Source organism: Triticum dicoccoides, chromosome 1B (genome assembly GCF_002162155.2).
Source record: "Triticum dicoccoides isolate Atlit2015 ecotype Zavitan chromosome 1B, WEW_v2.0, whole genome shotgun sequence".
Classification (NCBI taxonomy): Eukaryota; Viridiplantae; Streptophyta; class Magnoliopsida; order Poales; family Poaceae; genus Triticum; species Triticum dicoccoides.
The window spans coordinates 462,472,244-462,483,284 of NC_041381.1; the positions used below are offsets into that span (position 1 = coordinate 462,472,244).

The window sequence follows — 11,041 nt, forward strand, 5'->3', positions numbered from 1 at the left end:
CGTCAACAGCTTTTACATCTCCGTTTGCATTATCTATTGGAGTTAGCCTTTTTAAAAATAAAATACATTTTTTAAAGATGTAAATCCTACATCTTCTAGTTTTACATCTTCAAATTTATATCATCTATTCTCGCAAAAAAATAAATTATATCATCTATTCTCGCAAAAATAAAAATTTATATCATCTATTGAAGATGCATTTATTAGTTAAGTTGGTGGGTGTAGCTCTAGAAAATCCGTACTACGACTAGTTTCATACCCAGTTGACTGCACACGTTATTCCCGATGCACGCACGCGGCGCAGCCGGAAAAAGCCGCGGCTGCGTGGAAGGCAAACCATGGTGTGCCACGCTCCTGATAACAAAACAAATCAAGATGTGATGAAAACTTTGGGCCCATCTGCAGCAGTATAATGAAAGACCAATAGCCCCGGCACGTAAAGCTAATCTAGATCGCCGTCAGTAAAGTGGAGATCCACGTCACCCCCTCAATCCATCTTAATCCACGGGATCAGCTGAGGCGACAACTCAGCAGCCACCACGCTTCTGTAATAGAGTACTCAGGAGTATGTACCGCCATGCATCAAGTTTACGGTCGGTCTCAATGCGTTCAAGGAGTGCCTACGAAAGAAAGGTTTCGAGTTAAGACTTCAGTACACCCTAGAGCAACGAACCTAGAGGTTCTAAGTGACTGTCGTACAAAAACCTAGAGGTCTTAAGCGTACTAGATAAAACATCAAGGCTACTAGTTGGTGCCATCAAAATCTTACTGGTACAAGCCCAGAGCTCTCAAGGAATGAATTTATGAGAGACGAGCAACAACCTACTCCTAAATCCGTCCACTGTCCATGCCTTTTAACACCAGCCAACTCGACATAAATGGATGTTAAGAGGAACGTAAAACGCTCTCATAAATGGATCCTCTAGAACCAACCATGCACCACTCTCCAAGATCAAGAAGGTTCACACGATTAGCCGTCACAGAGGATCCGGCGTCCAGGAGAAGGAAAAAACGTCGCTCTCGGCCCGGCCTTCACCATCAAGGATGTCCCTTTGAGCCGCCCACCCACTCGCCGCGGCTCCCCTTCTTCCTCCCATCGCAATCTCATTCTCCCCGCACACAACCCATCTTTCTTTATTCTTCCCTTCCACTCTTCCTTTGAGTCTAATCCCGTTTCTTCCCTCCTCCAACTCCCAACTTCCGCTCCCCCGCACTTCACATCACCTTTGCTCCGGCTTTCTTGCCGCCCGCGGGCCGCCGTTGAACGCGAGAAGAAGGAAGAAGCCAAGCACTCCACGGAACCTCCCACCACAAGCCGAGAGATTCCAGACGGAAGCTTTGGCTCCAAGAACCCGAGGGAGGAATCCCAGGAGAGAAGCCAAGAAAGAAACAAGGATAGTACTGGTACTAGTACTGTAGTAGCAGCCAGCCATGGTGAGGAGCAAAGAGGTGCCCAAGAGGCCCAAGGACCCGCTCATGACCCCTCCGTCCAAGCCCAGGGGATTCAGGTACGACGACGACGGCGGCTTCGGCGGAAGCTTGCCGAGGAACCGCGGCGGCTCGGCCATGTCCCCGGCGCCGGCCTCCGTGCCCAACTACATGCGGGCCACCAGCAGCTCCGGCGCCAAGGCCGGGCCCGGCCGGCGCGCGGGGGCGGTGCCCTCGTCGGCGTCGCCCACGACCAGGCGGGGGCCGGCGCGGGCGGTCACGATGGGGAGGGTGCTGTTCCCGACGCCGGAGGTGCCCGGCATGGTCCGCGCCACGCCCACGTGCTCCTCCACCATGAAGGAGGCCAAGTTCCCCGGCGCGCTCGACCTGGCGCCCGGGGCCACCGACGCCCAGGGCCCCGCGGCGATGCGGGTCTGCCCCTACAACTACTGCTCCCTCAACGGCCACACCCACTCGCCGGCCGTGCCGCTCCGGAGCTTCCTCGCGTCGCGCCGCCGGCTCATCAAGACGCAGCAGAGCATGAAGCACAAGGGCGTCTCGGCGTTCCGCAAAGGATCCGGCGGCCACCAGAGGCCGGAGGACAAGAAAAGCGGCCCCGTCCTCTGCGCCGCCGTCGCCAAGGCCGCGCCTCTGGTCGACGAGGAGGCGCTCGGCGACTTCTTCGTGGAGGTGTACGCCGGCCCGAGGGTGAGCTCCGACATGAGCTGCAGCGACATGTCCCTGGACGAGATGGACGCCGCGGTGAGGAGGATGGAGTTCGTCGTCTTCGACCGGTGCGGCGTGGGCGAGGACGACGAGAAGGGCGGCGATCCTGCCGTTGGCGGTGACGGCGGCAGGAGGCCGGAGGAGGACAGGCTCGGTTTCTGCAGGGACAGTTCGTCGGAGTGCAGCGATGACGCTGTCTCCGGTCCCATCTCCGGCAACCTCGTGGAGGAGCTGCCCTGGATGAGGTACGAGTGCGATAGCCTGGAGGATGATGTTTCAGAGGAGCATGTTCAGGAAGCAGAGGTTTCAGAGGGGCAACAATGTAACGACGAAGAAGGCGGATCGAGCGATAATCACGAAGAGGAGGCGGATGAAGAACAGAAACCGGAACACGAGGAGATCATCTCCGATCTGCCCCGTGAAACGGGGATCGTCGCGGAGGAAGAGGGTGTCGATTGCAGATCTCCACTCCGCGAAGACATCTCAAACACAATGGATCAACATGAGGCTTGCACAGTGCAAGAGACGCAACATGAAGACGGTGAGGAGCGTGTCTCGGATGTTGCCCACAAAATGAAGATCGCCGCGGCGCAAGCATGTATTGTTTGTGCAGCGGAGGTCTGCAATGAGCAGGAAGAAGAAGAAGATCAAGACAACATCCTGGGCAAAGTGATCCAAGGGGATGCTTCTGATGGACAAGGCACGTCAGCAGAGAAGCTCTCCAATGGTGTGGACGAGTCGGAGATTCCTCAGCATGAACTAGACATCCTGGGCAAAGTGGTCCAAGGGGATATTTCTGATGGACAGGGCACATCAGAAGAGCAGCTCTCCAATGGTGTCTGTGAACCGGAGATTCCTGAGAATGAAGTAGCAGAAAGCGTGGAGAATGTCGTCGAAGAGAGCCGGGAAGAGGATGGTGTAGCAGATCAGGGAACAAAGGATGATCAGAGCAACGTTGAATCTACCGGCAACTTAGAAGTTACAGAGAAGCAGGACATGCCGGATCATGAGTCTGAAATGGAGATTTCTGAGACTGTCCCCAGTGTTGCATGCGAAGAGGATTTTGTCGAGGAAGAAGTAACCTCCAGAGCTGTTTCAGAAGGTGAAATTTCTGACTGCAGTGCTATTGCTTCTCTGGATGCTGAAATCTCGACACCACCAACAGAGGGTGGCTTTGAACAAGATGTGAACACGGTGGAAGACGCTTTTGAACAGTATGACGGTGCCGTGAACAACTTTGTTGATCAGTGTATCCCTGCAGAAGACACAGTGGATGTCACAGAAGATGCTGAGAAGCAAATTGAGATTACCTCATGCAATTTGGAAGATGCTTCTGAAGAATCTGGTACTGCCCAAGAAAGCAGCCAGGAAGTTACTTTCCTATGTGTTGATGCTACTGCCCAAGAAAGCAGCCAGGAAGTTAATTTCCTATGTGTTGATGGTGGCGCGCAAATGGAACTAGAGCCAGAGGTTACAAATTGCAAGTTGGAAGATTCTTCTGAAGAGTCTGGTATTGCCCAAGAAAGCAGCCAGGATGTTAAGCCTGTATGTGTTGATGCTGCTGCTCAAACGGAACCAGAGCCAGAGGTTACAAATTGCAAGTTGGAAGATTCTTCTGAAGAAGAGTCTGGTATTGCCCAAGAAAGCTCCCAAGATGTTAAGCCTGTCTGTGTTGATGCTGCTGTTCAAATGGAACCAGAGACTACAAACTACAAATTGGAAGGTGCTTCTGCAGAAGCTGGTATCACTGGAGAAACTGTTCATGATGATAACTTGGTGTATGTCGGCGAGGCTGCTCAAGTGCAATCAGGGGTTGACACAAGCGAGTTGGTAGACACTTCTGAGGAATCTGGTATTGCTCATGAAATTTGTGAAGATGATAACTCTGCATATGTCAGTGATGATGCTCAAAGTGATTCTGGGATCGCCACATGCGAATTGGGAGAAGAATCTGCTAATGTCCAGGAAGCTGATCAGGATCAGAACTGTACAGATGTCAATGGTGGTTTTACAAATGAATCCATGCTTACCGCTTGTGAACTGGCAGAGGCTCCTGAAGCATATGATATTACCCAAGAAGCTATTCAAGATGACAACATTTCAGATGTCAATGATGGTGCTCAAAAGGAATCGGAAATTATAGCATGCGAATCGGAACATGCTTGTGAAGAATCTCATATTATCCAAGAAGGGGGTGAAGATGTTAACGCTGCTTGTGAAGAATCTGATATAATCCAAGAAGGGGTGGAAGATGATAACACTGCTTGTGAAGAATCTTATATTATCCAAGAAGGGGATGAAGATGGTAGCACTCCTGGTGTCCGCACTGGTGCTCTAAAGGAACCAGAGATCATGGCATCCGAATTGGCAGATGCTTGTGAAGAAGTTTGTATTACCAAGGAGGCTAATCTCTCACCCGTTGTCCAGATACCTGAGCATAACTATGACCTGTCAGCAACTGACGGCTATGGGGAGCCTCAGAACCTACCAGCAGAAGACACTGTTGCAAAAGAATTTTCCATTGACGACATGTGCAACGTATTCAGCGGGTTGAACCTCAAAGGCGACGTATATGTTGATCCTACCGAGTCCGAGATATGTCCGAGAAACAGAAGGATCGTTGCCGGGAGGAGGAGAACACCTGAAGAAGATGAATACATGCGAGGCTTTAACCCAAGGGCACCGAATTTTCTTCCTCTGGAATCGGACCCGGATGCAGAGAAGGTTGATCTGAAGCATCAGACGGCGGAAGACCGCAAGAATGCCGAAGAGTGGATGATCGACTACGCGCTTCGGAGGGCGGTGAATAATCTCGGCCCTGCTCGGAAGAAGAAAGTGGAGCTTCTGGTCCAGGCCTTTGAGACTGTCCTACCGCAGGATGAGAAGAAAAGCATTTCACCTACAAGGCCTGCCCAAGCTTGCAACTGATAATTCTAGAGGTGAGAACACTTTGGAAATGTTTCACAGTGTATTTTGCCGTGATAATTGTAAAAACTCTTTTGCACTTAACTGTCCGTAAAACCCTTTTCACGAACTAACCTGTTATTACTTGCTTCTCTTTTTTGTGTTGCAGTTAGTGGTTGAACTAATCGTGGAGTATGTTGACGACTCGCGAGCTACTAACTCGGTGGTCACTGCAATATTAGTGCCAGAGACCCGCTCCAAGTTGGACGAGAAATAACTACAGTACTTACTAGTCAGCAGAGATCGATCGCTCGCTCGCTAGAGATCTCTCTCTGGTTAAGGTAACATGGAGAGGGTAAACTACTCACTGATGGAGAGTTTCCTGTCTAGTCTAGTTGCTGAGCTGCAAAGGAGTAGCTCAACAACCGAGCTGTGTGTGTGTAAATATATGTGTGTCATAGTCCTGATGCTTGGTATTTATGTATACTGATGTTTGTGAGAGTTGCGAAAAATATCAAGGGCGCTGAGGTGCTGCATTGACTTTGCCTGAGATCAATCAATAAAACTCTTCTCGACTGCATGTTTGCTTTTTTTGAAACGGAGGCAAAAGCTTTGCCTCATCCATTAATTAAGAAGGAAACGGACAAGAGTTTGCAACACATAAAAACTTTCCTTCAGTGGGACAACCGGGAGTCGAACTCCTCCCGCCAGGATAGGCAGGTAGTCGACACAAACACTAGACCGAGTTCCCTTTGATGACTGCATGTTTGCTGTGAGAAATGATACTTGTTGTATATGCACAGTGCTTGTGTTATGTGCAAATGCTTAGAATCCTGTGTGAATTCCCATTTCATTTCTAGTCCTGTATGCAGTGCCTGAAGAAATGCATCAGCTGGCCAGATCAGTTAAATGCACCTGCAAATACTTCCACTCGAAAGATGTATTAGTACTACAGTCTACATTGTGATCTAAACGATCTTATACTGTATTTCTTTACAGAGGGAGTACCGTAAAATTGTACTAGTTGCCCAGGAATCTGTAAAATTTAAGTTGCCCGGGAATCTGAAGGTGACGCCGCGCGTGTGCTTGGATCCTGTAGCTAACGTTAACCAGTCTGATAGCTGCAGCCAAACTGTGTAGCGTGTGTGTGGAGTCGTCTGGAACAGCCGGGAAGAAATTAAAGGGCCCCGGAGCTGGAAAAGGAGCAGGAGATGATCCCATCCGAGCTGTCTGGGTCTACGCTGACTCGCCAACAGATCAGCCAGCCTAAATCCGAGGCTGTGGCCAGCAAGCAGCCGGCCAAAGATCTTCTCCGCCGACGTGACACGGACTGAACCATCGCCATTGTCGGCATTACTGCTCTCTCCACCCAGTATGCAAGGCAAATCCTCTTCGTTTAACACGTGGTTGGTTTGCCCTCTCGTTTCAGTCCTGGCGCACGCAATTCCTGAAATTAACCAAGTCGTCAGGGCACCTCATAGTCAATGGAACACCGTCAAATAAATCTAAAAAAATACGGGCATCAATGCCGAGTACGAGACTTCAAACCTTTTTTCTAACTTACGGTGAGATCTAAACCTTGGTGGAGCGGTTCCACCACAAGGAATCTAGTACGCTCGGTGCACGCCAACAGGCATTCTGTGTGATGACCACAGTGCATGGTAATCGACATCCTGACGATCAGCCAAGATCAGTCCAAAGCCCAAACTCTGTCTTGGCGTAGCACAAGGAAATCAAACTGATTGATCACGCCAGGTTGAGATCTTCTTCTGCCGGCGGTGCATGCATGCTGCCAGAGTTAGTAGACGAAGATGGATGGATTGAGACATATATTGGGCACGTGCGTCAGCATTTAATTCGGGCGTCCACATCGCCTTCACCGCCTATTCTATTCTTGGTCAACCGCGCTTCCACCCCCACAGAAACAGAAACAGAAACGACGACGATCGAGGAACGGCGCCAAGACCAAACGACAGGAGCTCCGACGTCGCCATGGCCCGTCTCTTCCTCCGACCGATCTGATCCTCGCCGGGCTCCGAACCCACAATTTTATCGCCGGAATGTGGTGATGGGCCGCCGCCACGCCCACGTCCTTGCCTGCGTCGCCACGAGGAGCTGAATAGGAGGAGGGAATGGACGAGGACAACAATCTCATGCATTTTCTTGACGATACACACAGTTCGCATTACAGGAAGTGAGCACAGATTACAACCTCCCTCAATTTCCCCCTCTACATTACTTTTCTTTTTTTACGATCCTCCTTAAATCATGCCTATGTGGATTCGATGTGAGTTTGTGATTTGGTGCTCCTTTTCTGCCTTCCAAGGACACGCGATGGATATTCATCCCAAAATGACGGCGATGATCACTCCGATACATCAGGTTTGTTTCTTTTTTTTTTCCCTGGCGTCGCGATTCTGCCCCTGCGAATTTCAATTTGAATCCATGATTCCATGATTTATCTTAAATATAAGGTTGATGGTTCGAATAGATGGGGCGCATACATGATTTATTTTAGGCTTTGGTTCAACGTTCGTTGAGCCTTTGCGGTCTGCGCTCTGAAGAACTAATTTCCGATCCTTTCATCTGTCTGCAGTACTGTACATTTGTTGATCCCCTTCCTTAATTTCCATCCTCGTTGATCTCATTTCTTGCTCGTATTGCTAGCGCCACGTCCGAATATATGTACCATCTACATTTGTTGGTGGAATTTGCTTTGTCTGTATTATGATGTGTCCTGCCAATGATCACTTCCCATGCTTAACAGACGCAGATCCATCCAATGCAAGGGACAGATTGGAAACTCTACTTAACCAACCTGCCAACAAGTTCTGTGCAGATTGTGGCACCCCAGATCCAAAATGGGCGTAAGTATCAATTAATTTTCAGATACGCGGCATTCTTACCTACTAATTCCTACTGTGTCTGCTACGTCTGATGCTGCTTTCGTTAGGATTTAGCTGCTACTCCAGTTTCCGCCGAAATGCTTAACGCTCGATCGTGATCATATTCAGGCCAATATTTTCTCACTACCATTAACTGGTGTGGCATATGTAGGGCTTTGCCTTTCGGTGCGTTCATTTGCATCAAGTGCTCTGGAACTCACAGAAGTCTTGGAGTACACATATCAAAGGTAAGCAATGGGGTCTATGTAGTTCTTGTTGTTGTGTCGTATTCTCGTCTCCAATTTTACTTTAGCTGGACTTGTTCCACATTCTGTGCTCTATAAGACCAATACTTTATACTTGTACCCTGAAGTTGCTCAATATTTGTACCCTGAAGTTGCTCAATATTTGTACCCTGAAGTTGCTCAATATTTGTACCCTGAAGTTGCTCAATATTTTGATTAGAAAAAGCATGAACATAGCTTTATTATTTATTTTCTGAATTAGCTGATCCGTGCTAGTATTAACACTCCAATTTCCCCTGTAAAGTATACACATATGGTGATTTTTTTCTAGCAATGGCCTCCTGTATTTGTATTTTGAAACCCGTACATATACTTAACATGGTGAAGCATGAACATAGCTTTATTGTTTATTTTTTGAATTAGCTGATCCGTACTAGTATTAACACACCAATTTCCCCTGTAAAGTATACACATATGGTGAATTTTTTCTAGCAATGGCCTCCTGTATTTGTATTTTGAAAACCGTACATAGTTAACATGGTGAATATTTTCTTGACAGATCTTCTACTGAACTAATCAACTATTTTTGGTTGAGTGTGCACAGGTGATTTCGGTGAATCTAGACGAATGGACAGATGAGGAAGTCAATTGTTTAGCTAATTCAGGTGGAAATGCTACTGTGAACACCAAATATGAAGCGTTTTTATCCGAAAACTACAAAAAGCCAAGACAAGATTTTGCAACAGAGGACCGTGCTATTTTCATTAGGTATAACATCTACCGTCACTACTTTTCTCTGACTCTGTCTGACAAAACTATTTTGTTTCTGTTTGTCTATATGCAGGAAAAAATACGAGCTTCAACAGTTTGTGACTAATCCACAATTTGCATGCCCTTTACACAAACATGGAGCAGAAAAACGTCATAACCAGCAACATAGTGGCAGCAAACATGGTACTTTCAGAAATAGCTGGAGGAAAAAGGAATCCGAAAACAAAGGAGTAAAAAAAATGGTGCGACAAACTGTCATAGCCATTGCTAGTCTTACACTACTTCCACTGTAACTGTACATATTATTTTTCAGATGGATGTGGGCATGGTAGAGTTCGTTGGATTAATTAAGGTCGACATCATAAGGGGCACAGATTTAGCTGTTCGTGATGTGATGTCAAGTGATCCATATGTTATGATTATACTAGGACACCAAGTAAGCAAATTTCATTCATTGTTTGTTATGGCAGATTAGTCGTGCAATTTTTTCCTCTTATAATTCAGTTAACAATTTCTCCATTTTAGTCTATGAAAACAAAGGTGATAAAGAACACACTGAACCCTATATGGAATGAAAGATTGATGCTATCAATCCCTGACCCAGTGCCGCCTCTTAAAGTGGTATGTGTTCTTTCCTGTGGACATGAAGTTTATTAGCAGCTAAAATTTTATTTTATTTATTTTACCTAGTTCATCTCAATGGAAAGTTGAGGTTATCGTCTTTGCCGAGTGTCGTAGAATAGCTTATGTGTGCGAGTGGAATTTTATCTTTGATGTGTATGGCTAAGGTATTGAAAGTTTAGTGTCTAGATTTATTCTCGGGTATTGAAATACCTACCAGTTTTAACTAATAAAACATACTCCCTCTGTCCGGAATTAATTGGCGCTCAAACAGATGTATCTAGCACGTCTGGATACATCCGTTTGAGCGTCAACTAATTCTGGACGGAGGAAGTAGTAGCCAGTGATTAAATTTATACTTGTTGAGGTTTACATATACGTAGTTAGTTCTCATCATTATAAGATATTCTTATTTTATGGATGAGGGATAGGCTGCATTCTGGTGGTTTGGCACATTTGTGTAAGAATGATTTTTGATAAGCACATGAGACCTAAACTGCCCCCAAAATTACTCTTAGCAATCTGCTTTGTACTACATGACAGCTAGTGTTCGACAAGGACACATTCACCTCCGACGACCGAATGGGAGAGGCTGAAGTTGATATCCAGCCATTGATCTCTGCAGCAAGAGAGTACCAGAGCTCCATCATCACAGAATCGACACAGATATGCACATTCTTGGCAAGCGAGAACAGCATTCTAGCCAAGGACAGTATTATCTCGATCGTCGATGGTAAGGTGGAGCAGGAGATTGCATTGAGGCTTCAGAACGTCGAGCACGGGGAACTTGAGATCAAGCTTGAGTGCGTGCCCCTCAGTCAGTAGTGCGGTTTTTCACCGAGATGAAATGCTCCATGGCTGCGATAGATACTAGCATCGCTTTGCACTACCCAGAGAAAACATTGCCTGTTGTGTCTACTCCATGCCTGTAATTGTCATGCCGAAGGTATTTCATGCATGTGATATGTTGGATAGATAGGAAAAGAAACTTAAAGGTCATCTATGGGACTCAAATGTAGGCTTCAAAACTCCTTTTTGTACGTGGCAGAATTAAGAGTTGTCTGATTTTACACCTCTTTAAGTCTCGTTTGAAATAAATTAAAAAAACATAGGAACTGGATGATAAAATCGTTATGTCATTGTTATGCTGAGATGAAGCAATCATCACCTTGCATAGTCCAAGTTTCAAAGAAATCTTATCGGACTTGAAGATTATTGACTATGTGATCGTGGCATGTAAATTTGGCTAACCTAGGTTGGAATTTCCTTTTTCTTAGGAACACTGTAGAAACACATATGCTCACGTGCGATAGGTTAGAATTACTTAATAGGAAGACTTGTTGGCTTTCTTTCTCTTTTCCCCCATTCTTCACCATTACCCTTTCCGTATGACTTTTTGTTTGAAGGGCAGCAGTGGGGAAAAACCCCACTGCTTTTTTTTATAAAAATAAATGTAGTGTA

At 46.8% G+C, this 11,041-nt stretch overlaps 2 protein-coding genes across 2 annotated transcripts; both read left to right on the top strand.

Annotated features, from left to right (window-relative positions):
- The first annotated feature begins 1,067 nt into the window (after positions 1–1,067).
- LOC119341425 (midasin-like) lies at positions 1,068–5,638 on the top strand. Its single transcript, XM_037613300.1, has 2 exons — positions 1,068–5,093; positions 5,228–5,638. Exon 1 carries the CDS (start codon positions 1,432–1,434, stop codon positions 5,080–5,082), a length of 3,651 nt encoding a protein of 1,216 aa, XP_037469197.1. The 5' UTR covers positions 1,068–1,431; the 3' UTR covers positions 5,083–5,093; positions 5,228–5,638.
- Positions 5,639–7,004: 1,366 nt separating this feature from the next.
- LOC119341435 (probable ADP-ribosylation factor GTPase-activating protein AGD11) lies at positions 7,005–10,652 on the top strand. Its single transcript, XM_037613310.1, has 9 exons — positions 7,005–7,252; positions 7,385–7,440; positions 7,826–7,925; positions 8,116–8,191; positions 8,793–8,956; positions 9,033–9,201; positions 9,273–9,395; positions 9,485–9,580; positions 10,124–10,652. Exons 1-9 carry the CDS (start codon positions 7,191–7,193, stop codon positions 10,403–10,405), a joined length of 1,128 nt encoding a protein of 375 aa, XP_037469207.1. The 5' UTR covers positions 7,005–7,190; the 3' UTR covers positions 10,406–10,652.
- The last annotated feature ends 389 nt before the right edge of the window (positions 10,653–11,041 follow it).

Excerpts from the sequence above, each read along its gene's own strand:
- LOC119341425 (XM_037613300.1), top strand. The coding sequence starts at position 1,432 with ATGGTGAGGAGCAAAGAGGTGCCCAAGAGGCCCAAGGACCCGCTCATG.
- LOC119341435 (XM_037613310.1), top strand. The coding sequence starts at position 7,191 with ATGGACGAGGACAACAATCTCATGCATTTTCTTGACGATACACACAGT. Across the intron at positions 8,957-9,032 it reads GACCGTGCTATTTTCATTAG|GAAAAAATACGAGCTTCAAC; the intron begins GTATAACATCTA and ends GTCTATATGCAG. Across the intron at positions 9,581-10,123 it reads CAGTGCCGCCTCTTAAAGTG|CTAGTGTTCGACAAGGACAC; the intron begins GTATGTGTTCTT and ends ACTACATGACAG.